Source organism: Chlorocebus sabaeus, unplaced genomic scaffold, assembly GCF_047675955.1.
Source record: "Chlorocebus sabaeus isolate Y175 unplaced genomic scaffold, mChlSab1.0.hap1 unalloc_scaffold_152, whole genome shotgun sequence".
Lineage (NCBI taxonomy): Eukaryota > Metazoa > Chordata > Mammalia > Primates > Cercopithecidae > Chlorocebus > Chlorocebus sabaeus.
This window is the reverse complement of record NW_027327324.1, coordinates 339,153-359,794: the sequence shown is the minus strand read 5'-3', so window position 1 is coordinate 359,794 and position 20,642 is coordinate 339,153. Positions and strand designations below refer to the sequence as shown.

Here is a 20,642-nt window from a genome sequence, read left to right as displayed (position 1 = left end):
ATTTTCTTCCTCTCACTATTTTCAGCCCCTTGGCTGACCCACCGTTCCCCAGAAAGCTATCGAGTTCTGGCAGCTCTGAGTCCACAAAGCCATAAACGCACGGGACACACAGCCCATCTGTCTCTAACGGGTCTTTTACTTGTCATGCTGGTCATTTCAAAGAGCAGATGAGTTAAGAAAGACTTGGCAAGTTACCACGAAATGACCCCTCCACTCCTTCCTGGGGAAAGGGTGACTAGTTAGCAGTCAGGCCGGCTTTCTTCCCCCACTCCCTGCATTCCTGTCCCCAAGGAGCCACAGACAATCCCACCAAATAGAGGCAGGAGACAGCCGCCTCCTTCCTACAGCTGGAGGGGGGAAGGGTCCTCTCGGGCCTTTCTAACTGCATGAAAACCAAACTGTGAGCTGTACTGACCCGGGCCTCACCCATGTTGCAGTCACGTACAACACAGGTGCCCAGTGGTATCATCAGGCAGAACTACGAATGTGCTTTCCATCGTTTTCATACAATGATTCCAGAACCGTTATCCACACAGTTCCACTTCTCACACATAAGACGTACTTCACGGATTACACAGCATGTTCACCATGCCCCTCATCTGCTCCTCCCAGCAGCCTTGTGTGATCCCTTGAGTATGCTTCCTCATACTGAGGTTTGAAACCAAAACTTTCTCAAGAACATCCAGCTAGTGTTAGAACCAGGATATGAGGGCTTCTGATTCTAGAACCAGTATTTGTGCCACTGTTCCACATGGGCCCCTCCAGGGATTTCTGCCTGATCTTAAAATGCAGACAGCAAATCTGTCTCTCTACAGTCCTCGGGATCCCTATAGGCAAGAAGTCAAACTTCTAACAGAAAGCTTATACTTATTTGGAAGGCTACCTGGGATATTTCTTTTAAGTTAGTTTGTTCATGTTTTGGAAAGATTGTTCCAATGACAATGCGGGACATGAAGTGTAGAAAGGATTCCATGATGAGGCAGATAAACAATTCGGGGGCTCTTACAACGGTTCAAATGAGGCATGAGGTGCAACCAGAAAGGACAGAGGGAAAATGCATTGGAAAGAAATACAAAATGAAGTCCACCAGGATGGAAAAAAGGGGAGTAAGCACGATGGTGGTTTCTAGTTTGAAAGACTGATGAACAAGGATGTCATTAACTACTGCAGAGTGGTATCTGGGGCCTGGGTGCACCAGTTTGTTTAACCATTCACCTGCTGAGCAGTCTCCAGGCTGTTTCCAGTTTCTAGCCTTTATAAATAATGCTGCTATGAACAGATACATATAGGCTTTTGTGTGAACATAAGTCTTCATTTCTCTGGGATAACTGCCCATGAATGTGAGTGCTGCATCCTATGGCAATTGCACATTGAGTTTTTTAAGAAACTGTCAAGCTGTTTTCCAGATTGGCTGTACCATCTTCCATTCCCAGCAGCCAAGTGTGAGTGATCCCGTTTGCCTGCATCCTCACCAGCATTGGTCTTGTTACTACTTTTTATTTTAGGCATTCTGATAGGTGTATAGTGATGTAGCTTTAGTGTGCATTTTTCTGATGGCTCATGATGGTGAACATCTTTTCATGTGCTTATATGTTATCTGAAATGTCTCTTAAGGTCTCTTATTCATTTTCAAAGTAGATGATTTGGTTTCACTGCTGAATTTGGATAGTTCTTTATATATTATAGATATGAGTCCTTTATCAGACATGTAGTTTGCAAATAGTTTCTCCCAGTCTCTAGCTCCTCTTTTCATCTTTATTTTGCATTTTACGTTCTAGTCCACGATCCATTTTGAGTTAATTTTTGTACGAGGTATGAGGTTTAGGTCAGAGTTCAGGTTTTTTCCCTATGAATAATCAGGTAGCCAGTAACTTTTCTTAAGAGACAACGTATCACTCTGTCACCCACGCTGGAATGCAATGACAAGATCAGAGCTCACTGCAGCCTCGACTCCTGGGCTCAAGTTATCCTCCTGCTTCAGCCTCCTGGAGTAGCTGGGACCACAGGCAGGTGCCACCATGACCAGTTAATTTTTTTAGTTTTTGTAGAGACAGGATCTTGTGCCATGTTACCCAGGCTGGTGTGGAACCCCTAGGCTCAAGTCATCATCCCACTTATATGGGGCCAGGCAGTGGCACAGGATGGTAATCACAGCACTTTGGGAGGATGAAGCAGGAGAATCACTTGAACCCGGGAATTCCAGACCAGCCTGAGCAACAGAGGAAGGCCCTGTCTCTGCAAAAAAATTTTAAACATTAGCTGGGCATGGTGTTGTACACCTGTGGTCCCAGCTACTTGGGAGGCTGAGGTGGGAGGATCTCTCGAGCCTATGAGGCTGAAGCTGCAGTGAGCCATGATCGCACCACTACACTCCAGCCTGGGAGAAAGTGAGACCCTGTCTCCAAAAAGAAAAAAATGCTAGGGCATCACCCATATTAAAGACAGGTATTGTCTTTTTGAAAATTTAATTACAGTTATAAAATGGACATGCAAAATGTCCACTTTGAAAGCTTGAAAAATATATAACTCTAAGTATTCTTACCTTAAAATTCTGATTCCTACCTAAGATATCGTATACTGTTTACATAAGTATCACAATGCCTGTACAACAGCTGAAAATGTGTACAAGGGAGAAAAATGAGCATGTATGCCTATTAATTAAGGTATATTTCCCCCTTATTACATAAAAAAGTCATCACGGCCAACCCCTGTGACTGTATCTAAAGTAAACTTACAGTTTTACTGCTCTGTATTATAAAATGCAAGGCTAAAATTCAAATACTAAACATTTCCTAAAGCCAACGGTAGTTTACTTAACATAAATGCCTAGGGTCTATACCAAAAATATGAAAAAGCTAGCTACTTCATAGCCATTCCAATCTAAGTTCAGCTTTTTCTTTTTTAATTGACACATAATTGTGTACTGTACATATGTATGGAGCACACAGAGTGATGTTATAATACATGTAATGTATGTGATCAGTGTAATTAGCATATCCACCATCTCAAACATTTATCATTTCTTTGTGTTGGTAACGTTCAATACCCTTCCTCCAATTATCTGAAACTACATTTTTTTTTTTTTTTTTGAGACAAAGTCTTGCTCTGTTGCCCAGGCTAGAGTGCAGTGGTGTGATCTCAGCTCACTGCAACATCTGCTTCCCAGGTTCAAGCTACTCTCCTGCCTCGGCCTCCCTGGTAACTGGGGTTACAGGCACCCACCACTATGCCCGGTTAATTTTTGTATTTTTAGTACAGATGGGGTTTCACCACGTTGGCCAGGCTGGTCTCAAACTCCTGACCTCAGGTGTTTCACCCACCTCAGCCTCCCAAAGTGCTAGAATTACAGGCATGAGCCACCGCGCACAGCCTGAAACTATATATTCTTGTTAACTATAGTCATCCTATGTTATAGAACACTAGAACTTATTCCTATCCAGCTATAATTTTGTATCCTTTAACAAATTTCTCCCTATCTCCCTCTCCCCCCACCCTTCTCACCCTCTAGGATCCTCTGTCTACTTTCAACTCAAATGAGATCCACTCTTTTTTACCTTCCACATAAGAGAACATGTGCTGTGTGACTTTCTGTTCCTGGCTTACTTCGTAATATCTTCCAGTTCCATTCACGTTGCGGAGAATAACAGGACTTCATCCTGTGTTATGGCTGAATAGTACTCCACTGTGTATAAAGACCACATTTTCTCTATCCATCATCTGCTGTTGGACACCGAGGCTGATTCCGTATCTTGGCTATGGTGAACAGTGCTGTAGGAAACAGAGGTGTGGATGCCCCTCCGACACTGATTTCCTTTTCTTTGGGTATCTACACTGTAGTGGGACTACTGGATCACACTGTAATTTCATCTGCAGTTTTCTGAGGAACCTCCATACTGTTTGCCATAGTGGGTGCCCTAGCTTACTCTTACTCTTTCTCTTTTTTCTCTTCGCGACAGAGTCTCACTGTTGCCCAGGGTGGAATACAATGGTGCAATCTCGGCTTGCTCACTGTAGCATCCGCCTCCCGTGTTCCAGTGGTTCTCATGCCTCAGCCTTCTGAGTAGGTGGGATTACCGGCGCCCGCCACTGCACCTGGCAAATTTTTGTATTTTTTAGTAGAGATGGGGTGTCGCCACGTTGGCCAGGCTGGTCTTGAACTCGTGGGCTCAAGTGACCCGCCCACCTCAGCCGCCCAACAGCACCGGGATTACAGGTGTGATCCACCGCTCCCAGCTAATTTTTGTGTTTTTAGTAGAGGCGGGGTTTCACCATGTTGGCCAGACTGGTTTCAAACTCCTGACCTCAGGTGATCTGCCGGCCTCGGCTTCCCAAAGTGCTGGGATGTCAGCGTGCGCCCTGCGCCCAGCCAGCTGCTCTAGTTTACACACCCCTACAGTGTGTAAGAGCTCCCTTGTATCCATATCCTCGCCAGCACTTGTTATTTTTTGTCTTTTTGATAATACCCATCCTAACCGGTGAGATGATACCTCACTGTGGTTTTGACTTGCATTTCTCTGATTATAAGTGATACTGAGCATTTTTTTCACATATTTTTTCGCCATTTGTAAATCTTCTTTAAAGAAATCTCTGTTCGCTTGGATGTGGTGACACAAACCTGTAAGCCCAGCACTCAGAACGCTAAGGCAGGAGAACAGCTTGAGCCTAGACCAGCCTAGGCAACATACTGAAAACCTAGCTCAAAAGAAAAAAATGAAGAAGAAGAAGAAGAAGGAAGAAGAAAGAAGAAGAAGAAGGAAGAAGAAGGAGGAGGAGGAGGAGGAGGAGGAGGAGGAGGAGGAGGAGGAGGAGGAGGAGGAGGAAGAAGAAGAAGAAGAAGAAGAAGAAGAAGAAGAAGAAGAAGAAGAAGAAGAAGAAAGAAGAAGAAGAAAGAAGAAGGAGAAGGAGAAGAAAGAAGAAGGAGAAGAAAGAAGGAGAAGAAAGAAGAAGAAAGAAGAAGTAAGAAGAAGAAAGGAGAAAGGAGGAGAAGGAGGAGGAGTAGAAGGAGGAGAAGAAGGAGGAGGAGGGGGAGGAGGGGGAGGAGAGGGAGGAGAGGGAGGAGAGGAAAAAGAAGAAGAAGAAGAAGAAGAGGAGGAGGAGAAAGAAAATGAAAGAAAGAAAGAAAGAAAGACAGACAGACAGAAAGACAGAGAGAAAGAGAGAAAGAGAGAAAGAAAGAAAGAGAGAAAGAAAGAGAGAAAGAAAGAAAGAAAGAAAGAAAGATAGATCTGTGTCTGTTCAGCTTTTTGACCTCCAAAAAGTAAGAGCCCATTTTGGAATCTGATGACCTGCCTGATTCAGAGACAATCTGTGTTTGGTTCTACTCTGCTACTTCCTATGTGACTTTGGGAAGTTCCCTTAGCCACTTTGAGCTCAACTTCCTCAACATTAACCAGGAATAAGTATCACCTGCCTCTGCTGGTTAACGCTGAGGACTGAAAGGAGAACCTCCACAATGCCACTTGATAATGCCGCCTGGTGGAAGCCCCTCAATGCTGGGCTGGTAGGATCATCTGAAGCTAAGTACAACTTTCCTTCCCATTGTCCCAGGCTCACTCTGCATAAAATTAGCAAGGAATAGTGAATAAACGAAACCAAAATAATTGCTTAATTTTTTATAAGAAATTTTTAAAAAGTGGGGGTGGTGGAAAAATAGGAGGGAGAGGAGGGGAAGGAAAAGCAGCCGGTGACAAGTTCTAGTCCAGGGCTCATCCCCGGCCTCCTCCCTCAGGCAATCACCAATCCCCACCTCCTGGGGAGGGATACTTTCTCGGCTGGCTTCACCCACATGGAAGGCACTGCCACAGGTGTTCAGAAACCAGGAGCATCTTGAAATGGGCAATGTGCTTTGGGTAGGAGACCTACAATTTCCGCAAAGAAACCACAGCACAAAAGTGACCCACATAGGAGGCACCGACGGCTGTAAATACTTGGTGGCAAAAACTGATGTCATACCTTCTGTACAGGAGACACACACCCAAATAAAACTTGCCAAAATAGTAGAGAAAAAAATACAGCAGACATCCAGTACCATTCTGTTACAGAAATATTTATATCCCAAAGCCAGGGACCTCTCTGGAACACTGTTTATTTCCCCGCTTCATGGAAGATGTTTGAGTGCACTCACATGTGTCTCAACAAACTTCCAGTCCCTGCTCTAAACCCTGTGACTCTTCAGCAAAACCCAAAAACAAGTATCCGTTTTCCTTCCAAATGGGAAATTTCCTGACCTAGCGAAACCAGCATCAAATCCACTTATTATGAGATAGCTGATTACAGGCGAAGCCCTCTAGTCCCAGGATGACTCCCCTCCTGCAGGAGCGGGAAGGATGGGCATAGCACTGGCCTTCCAGACCACATCTCCAGGCAGTTTGAAACCATGGCTGCTCAGGTGAGCCATGATAAAAATCAAAACCAAGTATCTCTGAAAAGTGTACATGTCAAGAACCAGACCTCGGGCCAGATTCGGCAGAAATGGATGTTGCAAGGTTTGTTCAGAGACCTCCTCTCCATGCCCCCTCTCCCCGGGACCTCCCTCCTTGCACTAGGGTCCCAGGGCCAATGGACCGTTCCCTTACCTCTAGCCCAGTACATTTTCAGGAACAACTCCCAGACTGTACCAGACCCTGAAATCTATTCACTGAATGCACTATTTCTTGAAATGATCGTGAATCACCTGGCTATAACAACAATTGTTTTAAAAGTGTTCTCTCTCTCGGGAATCGTGCCATGAGTTTGAGCAAGCAGCTCTGCTTCTCTCTACTGCAATTCTATCATTTGCAAAATGTTAACAATCACTGTGTTCACCCATAGCATTGTTGTAAAAAGCCTTAAGACCCACTTCATGTAGCCTGCCTGGAGCACAGACCCTGCCACATGCTAAATGCCCGCTGAAGGTGAGTTATCTGTTGCTATTATTACCTGTCACTCCAGCGAACAAAAGGAGTCGATCAGGTCTCATCGTATCACCATGAAAGGATGTCCACGTAGACTGCGCAGTGGGAGTAGGGAGACTCAGTGTTTATCAGGTACTATTTTGTTCTTTACAAAGTGTACATACATATTTGTAGGTACACTGGAAAAGATCTGGAAGGAAATACACCCAGTGTTAATAGTGACTACCCCAAAGACACATTCATCCAAACACACAACAGAAAAACATTCACTATCTTTCTGTCTTCTATATCATTTGAACTATTTTCAATAAGCATCTATGGCTTTTGTAAAATTTTTGAAAAGAATTTATTGCAATTTTTTCTGGAGAAACAAGCAGGAGCATGAAAAAGGTGGAAACAGAAGGTAAAATGGAATTGAGTCCCAGCCAGGCTCAGCAGGTACACGAACCACACACCTCTCACTACAACTCAACACCAGCTCTCTCTTCTCTTGGTCCAATGGCCCAAGACTTAGAGATAAAATGTTTATTGTGATCACATCAATCACACCACGGAGCTTGGAACCACCCTTCCAAACTCCTCTGGTTCTGTGTACCTGCCCGGGGCTGTTAGCTTTCCTCCTGTGTCTTTGCTGGACTGTAATCCCCTAGTGGTGGAAATGCACCCTGACACTTAGCCATCATCCCCACAACACTCAGCACCGCAGAGAGACCAGGGCAGTGATGCCCACTCGGACTGTGATTCTACTTATAAAGCAAAGGACCAGGGGCCAGATGCGACTTGTCTTTGGTAACTCACCAGCTGTTGCTTGAACCAGAAAAAAGCCAGGTCTGCTGATGCCCAGAAAAGAGCTAGCACATGTCCCACTAGAAACGTGGTGAAAATGTGTTGCTTGCTGTGAAATGATGCACTACTGGAGAAGATGGGTGCAACTTCTCATGGAGGCACTCAGCCCAGATCACCAGGAAACAGGGCTGCCGGATGAGACACTCGGCCCAGGTCACCAGGAAACAGGGCTGCCAGATGAGACACTCGGCCCAGGTCACCAGGAAACAGGGCCATCGGATGACACACTCGGCCCAGATCACCAGGGCACAGGGCTGCTGGATGAGACACTAAGCCCGTCCACCGGAAGGGAAATCTGGCTGGGCAGTGGAGGGAAATTCACACAGCCCAAGGACAGCAACAGCATGAACAAAACAAGAAATACCTGACTGGAAAGCCATAGCCTGGCTAGCAAATTCGAAACAGAGCCACAATCCTAGCAACACATATCACTGCAACACAGAGCTTCAGTCAGTGTGCGCACACTGTAAGTAGAAATGTAAAATGTCCATGCTTTTGGAACAAGCGGGCTATTTGTGTGTGTGTGTGTGTGTGTGTGTGTATGTGTGTGTGTGTGTGTGTGTATCTGTGTGTGTGTGTGTGTGTGTGGGTGTGTGTGTGTATCTGTGTGTGTGTATGTGTGTGTATGTGTGTGGGTGTGTGTGTGTGTGTGTGTGTGTGTGATGTCAAACAAAAAAGTTGAGAAGAAGCTGTTGGCAAGGAAATAGAAACAGGCGCCCTTACACATTGACAGTGAGATAACGGTATGGCCCTAACGGAAGGGAATCCGGCAACACCCATCAATATTTAAAATGCACAGAACCCTGGATCCCACAATTCCATTTCTAGCAATGCATCCTATGAACATATTCACGCAAATATGCAAGAATTATGTACATCTCAGCATTGATTAATGCAAAAGGTTGGGAACAACCTAAATACTTACCGGTGGACCACCGTGTTTATCTTATGCCAACATCTGTGTTTTTAAAAACAAGACACATAGGCTGGGTGCAGTGGCTCACGTGTGTAATCCCAGCACTTTGAGAGGCTGAGGCAGGTGGATTACGAGGTCAAGATATCCAGACCATCCTGGCCAACATGGCGAAACACCGTCTCTACTCAAAATACAAAACTTATCTGGGCATGGTGGTGCACACCTGTAGTCTCAGCTACTCAGGAGGTTGAGGCAGGAGAACCGCTTGAACCCGGGAGGCGGAGGCTGCAGTGAGCGGAGATCACACCAGCCTGGTGACAGAGCAAGACTCTGCCTTGGAAAAACAAACAAACAAACAAAAACTGGCAAGAGTGATCACAGGGCAGTGATGGGAGTAGAACTGCCTTTCACTCTCCAGAACCTTTTGATTGTCGCTCATATTACCTATTCCAAATATGTGACTACAGCAAATATTTTCAAAGTAACTATGAAAAACTGGGAGAATAATAATATCTAACACACAGGACTGCTGTATAATTAAAGGATGAAAAACATAAAGCACTATCAGAGTTCAAAGGAAGAAAGATTAATTCTAGTTTGGACGTCAGAGCGGGGATCATGTAACAGAAGTATTTCAAGTCTTGAAGGATGGAGAAGATTTAAAGAGGCAGAAGTGTGGAGACGATGTCCCAGATGGAGATAAGAACATAGGCGAAGACGATGAAGAGATGAGAAGGTATAAATTCTAAGTGCAGCTCTCAGTCTGGGCTTCAGAAGAGGGCTTAGACAACAAGCTGGAGTGCAAGGCTGATGGTGTGAATGGAAACACGAAACCCAAATTTGCATATCACGCCCCGATCATGAGCCTTGAATGCCAAGCCAGAGAATCTGTCCTCGATCTTAACAATGAAAAATCACTGGGCCGGGTGTGACAGCTCATGCCTGTAATCCAGTGCTTTGAGAGGCTGAGGCGAGAGGACTGCTTGAGGCCAGGAGTTTGAAACCACTCTGGACAACACAGCAAGACTGTCCTTACAAAAAATTTAAAAATTAGCTAGGCAGGATAGCACACCTGTAGTCCCAGCTACTCAGGAGGCTGAGGCGGGAGGATCACTTGAGCCCAGGAATTTAGGGTTACAGTGAGCTGTCATGACACGCCTGCATTCCAGCCTGAGCAACAGAGCAAGGGCATGTCTCAAAAATCAAATCAAATGAAATAAAATCACTACAAGTTTGTATATACATAAAGTATAAAATCATACCATATATGATTTAATCCAGCGATATAATATAAATTAGAGGGGGAAAAGAGAAATTAGGAAGCTATTATAAGAAAACAAGACTCAACTAAGACATGAGCAAAGGCACTCGGCTCACAGCACTATCTTTATATAAAGGAATGAACTACCACATTTATTTTCATGGCATCACCAACTCAGATACAGGCTACAGTATTCTGGAACCATCTCTGTATCAGTCAAATCAGATGGCCATAATACCATAGGCAAATACCATCAAAAACACCATAGGCTGTGTGGTTTAAGCATTAGTTTATTTCTCACAGCTCTCGAGGCTGGAAGTCCAAGATCAAAGTGTCGGCCGACTCAGTTCCCTGACAGGGACCTCTTCCTGGCTTGCAGACAGCCACCTTTCTTCTTGTTTCCTCACACCAGGACAGTGCGAGCTCTCTGCTTTCTCCTCTTCTTCTTCTTTTTTTTTTTTTTTTTTTTTTTTGGAGACAGACTCTCGCTCTGTCACCAGGCTGGAGTGCAGTGGCAGAATCTCAACTCACTGCAACCTCCGACTCCCTGGTTCAAGCAACTCTCCTGCCTCAGCCTCCCGAGTAGCTGGGATTACAGGCACGTGCCACCACACCCAACTAATTTTCGTATGTTTAGTAGAAACAGGATTTCAGGATGGTCTCAATCTCCTGACCTCGTGATCTGCCCACCTCGGACTCCCAAAGTGCTGGGATTACAGGTGTGAGCCACCACACCTGGCCTAGTTTCTCTTCTTCTAAGGGCACCAATCCTGTCAGACCAGGGCCTATGCTCATGACCTCATCTAACCCTAATCACCTCCCAAAGGTCCTATCCCCTAATACCATCACACTGGCAGTTAGGGCTCCAGTACAAGAATCTGGGGGAGACATAAACATTCAGTTTGTAACAATGTCTTTTCAATCCTTGAAATCCTTGTTGTTGTTGGAAAAAAACCCAAATGAGTAGGTGACAAAGTACCTTGTATGTAAACAAGTCAGGACTTTTCATATTTCTGCTAACACATTTAGGTCAATTTAAAATGTCTGATAACAAGAGTCAGAAGCAGAGATAAATGAAAGTTAGTTACTCTGCATTTTAGGCCCACATTGAGCTGTCTTCCAATGACATTGTGGCACAAAGAACACTGCTTTCTATTCCTGGTTTTGTCACCAAAAAAGCTGGAACATTTCCCTGTATTTCCGTTTATCTCTAAAATCACTGGGTCGACCTAGCAGACCTCCAAGGTCCCTTCCATTCACAAATTCCACAAATAACTTCCTACCAACAGAGGCTACACAAATAAACTACACTGACGAAGGGGAAAGCTAACACTAGCAAACAATGAGTTGCACACAAGACAAGACGTATAGAGAAGTGGATCAACCACAAACTGGTGGACGATGAGCCGGCGGTGGATAAAAACACATTCCCTAACGATGGACAGAGAGGCAATGGCGCCGAGGTAGTATTGTTGAAGATTTCCTATTTTACATCTTCAAGATAAATGGCCCAATTGTTTACATTCATTCTGATTAAATGTGAACGTCAAAACTTCCTCCAGGGGACACAGACATCTAAAAACTTCCCAATGTGTCCAATTTGTCACTTGATATTTTTACTGACAAGAAAAATGAGGGGCTGAATATACAAACAGACCATGCCTGATCATATGTAGAAAGACAGAACTCAGATCACAACCTGTAGCTGCCCACCCAGGAAACCAATCCCCTATCTACAGTCAACAGCCAGGAGGCCAGCCAGGCTAGCACATCAGACAGGAAGCCAGACTGCTCTCTCTCCACAACCCAGAGACTAAACCACAACTCTGTCCACGTGGCCAGGACTTGACTCAAAACTGACAGCCACCCTAATTTTGGCCCCTGTTTCCAGTTAGGATCATTCAGAGAAAGCCAAATATGCCCCTAACCAATCACATAGGACACCCCACTTCTGCACAGCCGCCTCCAGCCCCCACAACAGCCTCCACTGGGAGCCGTTCTTTCCATCCTGAAGCTTCCCCACTCCTCATCCGCCACTCACTTGCATGTCAGTCTCTGCCACACGCAAGTGTTGGTGCTGACTTTCTTGCCACAGCAGCTCTGAGAAAGTCGCCTCTGCCTATCTCATGTGGGCGGCTTTCCTTTATTTCCCCCGAAGAATAAGTCTTAAATGAGGGGCTTCTCTATATGGTCAAGCTATACAATTCAGAAGCCCAGCATGGCAGATTCCAAGCCTGGAAAGACCATACACCCCTCAGGTCCTCTTTCCACAAAACACAGCTTCCTTGAGTTCTTCAGTCACTCCCACCAACCAGGGAAGGAACCAGGTGTTATGGAAATATCAAGGGCCTTGAAGTGAAACTTCTGGGTTCATCAAGTACTTCATCTTTGCACTTAAGAAATTACATGGCCTTGGTCAGGCGTGGTGGCTCGCACCTGTAATTCAAGCACTTTGGGAGGCCGAGTTGGGCAGATTAACCGAGGTTGGGAGTTCAAGACCAGCCTAACCAATATAGAAAAACTCCGTCCCTACAAAAAATACAAAATCAGCCTGGCATCGTGGCGCATGCCTGTCATCTCAGCTACTCGGGAGGCTGAGGCAGGAGAATCACTTGAACCTGGGAAGCAGAGGTTGTGGTGAGCCGAGATTGCACCATTGCACTCCAGCCAGGGCAAGAAGAGCAAAACTCTGTCTCAAAACAAAACAAAACAAAGCAAAACAAAACAAATGACGTGATCTTGAACAATTTTCTTAACTTCTCTAAGCCTCTATCTTCATCTTCAATAACATAATTTTACCTCCAAGATTGCATTAAATGGAATCTCACATGTAAAACAGCTGACAAATATTAGGGGCCCAACAGCTGTGCGCTCCTACTGCTGCCCCACTTTACCCCAAGGGAGAAGCACAGATGTCCTGAAAAAGCCTGTTGATCCCTACACCTCAGCATCCTGGGTTTACACAAGGCACAGTGGCATCCGGAATTACCGGGGTCACCCAAATACAAGACATGTTTTGATTTTTCAACTTAGGTACACGTGGCTTTTAACGTTCACCATATATGATCCATAATTTAGAAGAGATTTTCCTACACTCCCCCGTGGTTCTATTTTAGCAGACTTAGATGTGCCATAATAGCTCACTCTTTTAAGCCCTCTTCAGTGTCAAAAACAAAACTTTCATCTGTAACACAGTTATCAGCAGTGAAAGTGGAAAAGGCACCTATGAGTCAAAATGACCCTCTGCCCCACCCCACCCCACCCTACAAAAAGCTGTTCAGGAGGATTTGGCCTGCTTATGAGAATGCTGTCTGTATTCCCAGGGACAGAAAAATGCCTACCCTGGTTAGAAGCTGCGCTGCTCAACCTCCAGGGTAGAAAGCTCCCCACACCCTCTACCCAAGGAGAAGAGAAGCAAATGGGGTGGCCAGGCTCCAGGATGTGGACTGTTTAATGTGGTTTCTGCAGTCCAGGTCACCGCCATGGGTGAAGCTCTTCCTTCCTTCTTTTCCACCCAAGTGGCCAAGGTCCTACGGCTGCTGCAGGGCCTCTTCCCTATGAGTCAGCCCAGCCATTCCCCTTCCCCCTTCTTCTTCTTCTTGTTTTTTGAGACGGAGTCTCGCTCTGTCACCCAAGCTGGAGTGCAGTGGCATAATCTTAGCTCACTGCCACCTCTGCCTCCCGGGTTCAAGCAATTCTCCTGCCTCAGCCTCCCAAGTACCTGGGATTACAGGCACCCGCCAACACGCCCAGCTAATTTTTATATTTTTAGTAGAGACGGAATTTGAACTTCTTGGCCAGGCTGCTCTTGAACTCCCGACCTCAGGTGATCCACCTGCCTCAGCCTCCCAAAGTGCTGGGATTACAGGCATGAGGCACTGCGTCTGGCCAAGTCAGCCCAGCCATCCTGACTTTTTGTTCTGGTAAAATTACTCTCTTCCACATCTACCTTCCAAGTAGCTAAATCAGAGATCTGGCCCTTGGGGCAGGCTTGAAGAATCCCTGTTTTTGGTCCTCAAGAGGTCCTACCAGGGTCTGCGACAATTCCAAGACTTCTGTTCTTAAAGAGGAAAGAAACCTCACATACACGGCGCTCGCAGAGCTCAGGCGAGCCCGTATCGGAGGCAAGGCTTGGGAGGGCCCTAAGGTTTGGGTGTGCCGTCTATGATAACAGCTAAGAGATCTGAAGCCAGCTGTCTGGGTTCAAACCTCAATTCCAACACCACCGGCTGTGTGATGTTAGACAACGTCCCCAGCCTCTCTGTGGTACGTTTCCTCACTGTAAAAGGGCCACAATAATAGAGCTGCTCTAAAAATTAAGTGAATTGGTGCATATAACGTATTCAGAACAATGCTTGGCACATGGGGGAGTTCAATAGCCACGTATTGAACAGAGTAACTTAGCAATTAGTAAATATACTCATGCAGGCCAGGCGCGGTGGCTCATGCCTGTTATTCCAAAACTTTGCGAGGTTGAAGCAAGACGGTCACTTGAGCCCAGGATTTTGAGACTAGCATGGGCAACACAGCAATATTCCATCTCTAAAACTGTGTGTAACATACAGGTCTATATACACTCAAATGTTCACAGTGTATTTATAGTATACAAAATAGCTGGAAAACAGACTTAACTATTGACAATGGTTACTTCTAGAGAAGGGAGAATGCAAATTTCAGCTTTTTACCCCACACATATATTCTTGTATCATCTGAAATATTTAAGCAAATTGTATGTATACATTTGCCCCGAAACACATAGCAGAATAATGTAGTTTTGACTCAAAATCTTCAAATCGTGATGGAATTGTCCTGTGAAAGTAAAGTTACAGAGATGAAAAGCCTCCCTCCAGCCTAAATGCTCGTTCATATGACCTATATTACACAAAACAATGCAGACACCCCAATCCTTTCCGCACTGTCATAAGAATTTTTCAGTGAACTGCATTCCCCTTTACAAACTAGATGATACTTAGAGTTACCAGGCAAGAACGTGGATCCAGTTCTGCTTTTTCAAAGCCCAATGTTCCTCCCATAATAGCAATGCATTCTTCAACCGGTCAACTGCCCCCAACACCTGAGCTCTCTGTTGTACACAACTCAACGAGGCCTGGGAGAAAACAGGTGCAAATTTCACTTACTCAGTAACAACACATCCCACCTGATTCCTCTGCTGGGCTAGTTCTCAAGTCGTCTTTTTCTAAGCTTTCATTCGGCTCTACCACACATACCTAGGCTGGGTAAAACACTTTACCAAGTTTTTTTTTTCCGAGACGGAGTTTCACTCGGTCGCCCACGCTGGAGTGCAGTGACGCCATCTCGGCTCAGAAGCCAGCGCCCGGGTCCATGCAGCCCCTTCCGCGGCAGACGCGGGGAGCCGGGGAGCAGTGGGGACCGGCCCCCACCCGCAGGGCGACCGGGACCCCCGCGCAGGCCCACGCGGTATCGCAGTAGGCGCGAAGCCCCCGGTGCCACCCGACGCCGAGACAAAGCCCAGGCGCAAGGACCTCGCATCCTGACTTCGGACCCTGCGGAATCCAACTCGGAGCCGCCACGCCCGGGGCAGAGACCCCCGCCCGGTCCGGAGACCCCGTCGCCCGGTCTCACCTCAGGCCACCGGCTCACAGCGCCTGCTCCTCGCCGCGGCGCCTGGGCCGACTGGAGCGCAGCTGAGTAGCCTACAGAGCGGAGGCAGCCTCAACAATGGAGTCCCGGGGCGGGGCCGCCGCTGCCGCTTCAGCGCGTGTTCTCCGCTCAGGATCCGGCTCGGAGCAAGGAGCTGCAGCTGGCGCGGGGCTGCGGCCTGGACACACACCGTGCAGGTGCACAGGGCCCCGCCTGCCGCCCGCCGCCCCGCCCGCCGCCCCACTCCCAGCGGAGGCAGGCGCCCAGGGCCCGCCCCCCGGCCAATGGAGAGCGAGCTGCACGGAGAGGGCGGGGCCTGGGGGAACAAATGGAGGTTGGGCGGGAAGGCGCTGGTACTGGGCATACCGAGTCCCGCGGGAGGACTGGACCCAAGAGCTGACCGGATCCTGGCCTTCTAGAAGACCCAGCTCAGCGTCCACCTGCAGTCTGGTCTACAGGACGCGCTCATCTCAAGCCCAGAACTCAGGCTTTTAGGGCAGAGAGCGAGAGACAGGCTTGCTTTACAAAAAGTGAAACAGAGGTCCAAGGAATAGGATTGCCTGCTGCCGGAAGTCACATAGTCCCATTCACTCGTTCACCTTGCCATTCAGCAAACATTTGGAAGCACGTATGGTGGGCGTTAGGACTGAAGAAGGTCCGGGCGCTGTGGCTCGCGCCTGGAATCCCAGTACTTTGTGGGGCGGAGGCAGGTGGATCACTTGAGGCCAGGAGTTCGAAACCAGCCTGGCCAACAAGATGAAACCCCACCTCTGCTAAAAATACAAAAACTTAGCCGATCGTGGTGGCGTGTACCTGTGGTCCCGCTACTGGGAAAGCTGAGGCAGGAGAATCGTTTGAACCCGGGAGGTGGAGGTTGCAGTGAGCTTAGATCGTGCCACTGCATGTGCTCCAGCCTGGGCCACAGAGTGAGACTCTGTCTCCAAAAAAAAAAAAAAAAAAAAAAAAAAAAATTAATAGATGGGAAGTAGAAGTGAACTTAGGCCTTCCCTGAAGGAGCTCGGCTAAGGAGTACCTGAAATGTCTCTGCATCTCTTTAAGGTCTGATAAAGGAACCAGGAGCGAGCACTAATCACTTCCCTTTCCTGCCTCAGAGCTTTCATGTGTTTGCTGTTCCCCACCCGAAATGCCAAGTACCAATGGTGTTTATTTATTTATAGAAATGGGATCTCCCTATGTTGCCCAGGGTGGTCTCAAACTCCTGGCCTCAAGCTATCCTCTCGTCTCATCCTCCCAAAGTGTTGGGATTACAGGCATGAACCACTGTCCCCAGCCCTGATCGTCTTTAAAACCTCTTTCCTCATCTTATTTGAGATTCCTGCTTCATGTGCCCCCACACCGTTGGTTTTTCTGTACTTCCGTAGCTGCTCTGCCCAACTTGTATATGTCTGGGCTCAGGCCAAATGCCCTTCCATTTGCAGTGCGCACTGCCACAGGAAATCTCATGCCCTTCCGGGCTTCACAAACCATCCACATGCTCTGCTGCCAGCCAGAGACATCCATCCCAGTCAGATGCCCAGCCCTGACCCTTCCCAAAGCCCCAGCTGGACAGAGGGAAGCATCTCAAATTTTCCAAAACAGAGTGCTTTATTAGTGCCCTAACCTGCTCATCCACATTCTTGTGATTCTCTGTAAACAGCCCCTCCATCCACCCAGCTGCTCAGGTGAAAATCTCAAATCCTCCTCCAGTCCTTCCTCCCTGAACCTCTCATGCAGCCCTCTGCCTTCCTAGGACACTGAGCACCCCTCACTCCCAGCACCAGCTGGGGTGCTGTCTGAGTCGCTGCCACCCACTTGGCATGGAGTGTGACCTCTCGCCCAGTGTGGTGGCTTACGCGTATAGTCACAGCGCTTTGGGAGGCTGTGGCGGGCAGATCGGTTGAGGCCAGGAGACTGGGACCAGCCTGGTCAATACAGTGAAACTAAAATACAACAATTAGCCAGGCATGGTAATGCGTGCCCATCGTCCCAGCTCCCCTACCCAGGAGGCTGAGGCAGGAAAATTGCTAGAACCTGGGAGGCAGTGGTTGCAGTGAGCCAACATCACACCACTGCATTCCAGGCTGGGCAACAGAGTGAGACTCTGTTGTAAGCTTAAAAAAAAAAAAAAAAAAAAACACACACACACACACAAAAACAAAAACAAACAAACAAACAAAAATACAAAAAACGAAGAAGAAGGAGAAGTGTGACATCTCTAAGGCAAGGCAGTGTCCCACTCTGATTCACTTCTATGTGCAAAGCAGGACCTTCACCATGAAGGCACTCACTCAGGGATGCTGCTGGGATGGGTGGATGCACAGTTAAGGTCTTCATGGTGGCTGGGGCTAACCCCATCCCCATCACTTATTCCCACAGACACCTGTACACTCATCACTCCCACGCTCACACCCACCACTGAAAGCCTGGCCCCTAATCTGATTTGCCTAACAAGCTCCCCAGATGAACAACACATGCTTCCCTACCTCTCCCCTGCTAGGGCCCCACTGTGTTCTGGGATGTACTCAGGGATCAGGAGAACAAAACCTCAGGGAGTGAAAGGACATTCCAGGGTGCAGGCCTCTGCATCCCCCTCCATGCCCTCACCCCTGCCTGACACACCCTCACCCCTGTACCTGGCCAGCTCCTACCAACCCTTAAATTCTCACCAAGTTCAGTGGTGGCAGCCACACCCTAAAGTGACTGACCCCCCAATAACCTATGCCCTTGCATAGTCTTCCTGACCTTGGGTACGAGCAAACCGGTGACTGGCTTCTAACCCATAGAGCCTGGCAAAAGCAATGGGATGTCACTGTCACAGTGCATCACCTTCGCACACTAGAAAGGAAGGTTCCACCTGCAGGCGCTCCAGGAAGGAGATGCTGTGCTGAGAAAGGACCTTTGGAGGGGCCCCGTAGGCAAGGAAGCAAAAAGCTGGGCCCTTGCCAAGCGGGTCTGAGGAAATGAATTCTGCCAGTAACCTCAGCGGGCCTGGAAATGGATTCTGCCCTGGTGGAGCCTCAGATGAGGATGCAGCCCAGCTGCTTGGCTGAGATCCCAAACACAGGATCCGCTAAAATATGCTCAACTACTAGCTTGCCAAAATTGGCTTAAAGGTGTGTGTTGTTTTAAGCTTCTCAGTTGTTAGTTTTTGCCTACGAAAGTGTTAAAATGTGAGACAATAACTTAGGTCCCCTCCCCATCACACACATTCTTCTTTCTGGCATTCATCATAATTCTACTTATTGATTGAAAATCTCCCTCTTGACTGGGTGCAGTGGCTTAGGAGTTCCAGACCAGCCGGGCCAACATGGTGAAACCCCATCTCTACTAAAAATACAAAAATTAGCTAGACGTGGTGGTGCAATCCTGTAATCCCAGCTACTCGGAAGGCTGAGGCAGGAGAATTGCTTGAATCCAGAAGGCAGAGGTTGCAGTGAGCCGAGATGACACCATTGCACTCCAGCCTGAGTGACAAGAACAAAACTCTGTCTCAAAAAAAAAAAAAAAAATTGTCTCTTGCCACTAGCATGAAGGTCCCATGAGAAGAAAAGTGGAAACTTTTGCTCATAACAGTGTCCCAAATGCCCAGCACGGTGTAGTTCTAGGGCAGTGGGTCGATGGTGGAAGCTTCTGGTTGAAGGGCCCAGCTGGCCCTCCCAGCTGCCTTCTCCCTGGTGAGGTTCCGTTATAGAGAACAGAATAGTTTCTTGCCTTTCCAGAGTCCCTCTTAGTGGGGATCGGCCAAGTGACATTGTCTTGCCCCGGGAGACATAATTGGAAGTTGGCTGAAAGGTTTCTAGCCATGGTGTGCTGGGGCGATTTGAACCAGGACATGAGAGCTGACCATCCATTGTTCAGGAATTCTGCAAGTTGATTGTTCAACACATTCAGTACTTAAAAATATCAAATAATATGAACTCGCAATTTAAAAATGCATTAGACCAGATGCAGTGGCCCACGTCTAACACATTGGAAGCCTGAGGCAGGAAGATCACTTGAGCCCAGGAGTTCAAGCCCAGCTTAGGCAAAAAAGGAAGACCCTGTCTCCACAAAAAATGATAAAATTAGCTAGGCATGGTGGTGTGTGCATCCAATCCTAGCCACTCAGGAGGCTGACGTGGGAGGATCCCTTGAGCCATCTGTTCAAGGCTCCAATGAGCTATGATAGTGCCACTGCACTCCAGCCTGGGTGACAGAGCCAGACCCTATCTCAGAAATAAACATATTTCATATATTAATAAATTTATAATAAATGTATATTTATATACACATTTATGTATTGTAATTATATATTTAGACATAAATACATATTTCTTGCTTTATTTATTTATTTATTTATGTTGAGACGGAGTTTAACCCTTGTCACCCAGACTGGAGTGCAATGACGCAATCTAGGCTCACTGTAACCTCCACCTCTGGGGTTCAAGTGATTTTCCTGCCTCAGTCTCCTGAGTAGCTGGGATTACAGGCACGCACCACCACACCTGGCTAATTTTTGTATCTTTAGTAGAGATGGGGTTTCTCCATGTTCTCAGGCTAGTCTCAAACTCCTGACCTCAGGTGATCTGCCTATCTCGGCCTCCCAAATTGCTGGAACGACAGGTGTAAGCCACTGTGCCCAGTCTATATGATATATTTATATATTATAATTATGTATATTAATTTTATATAATTATATATAAATATAAAAACTTCCTTGCCTTCTCTTGTTTCTACCTACAGTCAGTCCCATGACTTCAAATACTATCTACATGTAATAGTTTTAAATGTATATTTTATATATATATATATATATATATATATTTTTGAGACGGAGTCTCGCCCTGTCGCCAGGCTGGAGTCCAATGGTGCAGTCTCAGATCACTGTAACCTCTGACTCCCGGGTTCAAGCGATTCTCCTGCCTCAGCCTCCCAAGTAGCTGGGCTTATAGGCACCCACTACCACGTCCAGCTAATTTTTGTATTTTTAGTAGAGACAGGGTTTTGCCATGTTGGCTAGGTTGGTTTTGAACTCTTGACCTTAATTGATCTCCCTCCTCAGCCTCCTAAAGTGCTGGGAATACAGGCGTGGGCCACCTTGGCCAAAATATTTTTCTGTTTCCAA

The 20,642-nt window shown here is 47.0% G+C and overlaps 1 protein-coding gene across 7 annotated transcripts in view; it reads right to left on the bottom strand.

The window, feature by feature from the left end:
- The window catches only part of LOC140711095 (SH3 domain and tetratricopeptide repeat-containing protein 1-like), a 31,632-nt gene extending 16,118 nt beyond the window's left edge, over positions 1-15,514 (bottom strand). For 2 of the 7 annotated variants that reach the window (XR_012092227.1, XR_012092226.1), the window contains exon 1: positions 6,919-8,267. Coding sequence is in view for 1 of the 7 variants with exons in the window: in XM_073014021.1 (XP_072870122.1) it covers positions 6,919-6,958 (40 nt within the window). In the remaining 6 variants the exon portion in view is untranslated. Of the gene's footprint in view, positions 1-3,554; positions 3,734-6,918; positions 8,268-14,895 lie in introns of those variants that run through there. The other 5 variants (XR_012092230.1, XR_012092229.1, XR_012092228.1 and 2 more) reach the window with 5 other exon arrangements.
- Positions 15,515-20,642: the final 5,128 nt, after the last annotated feature.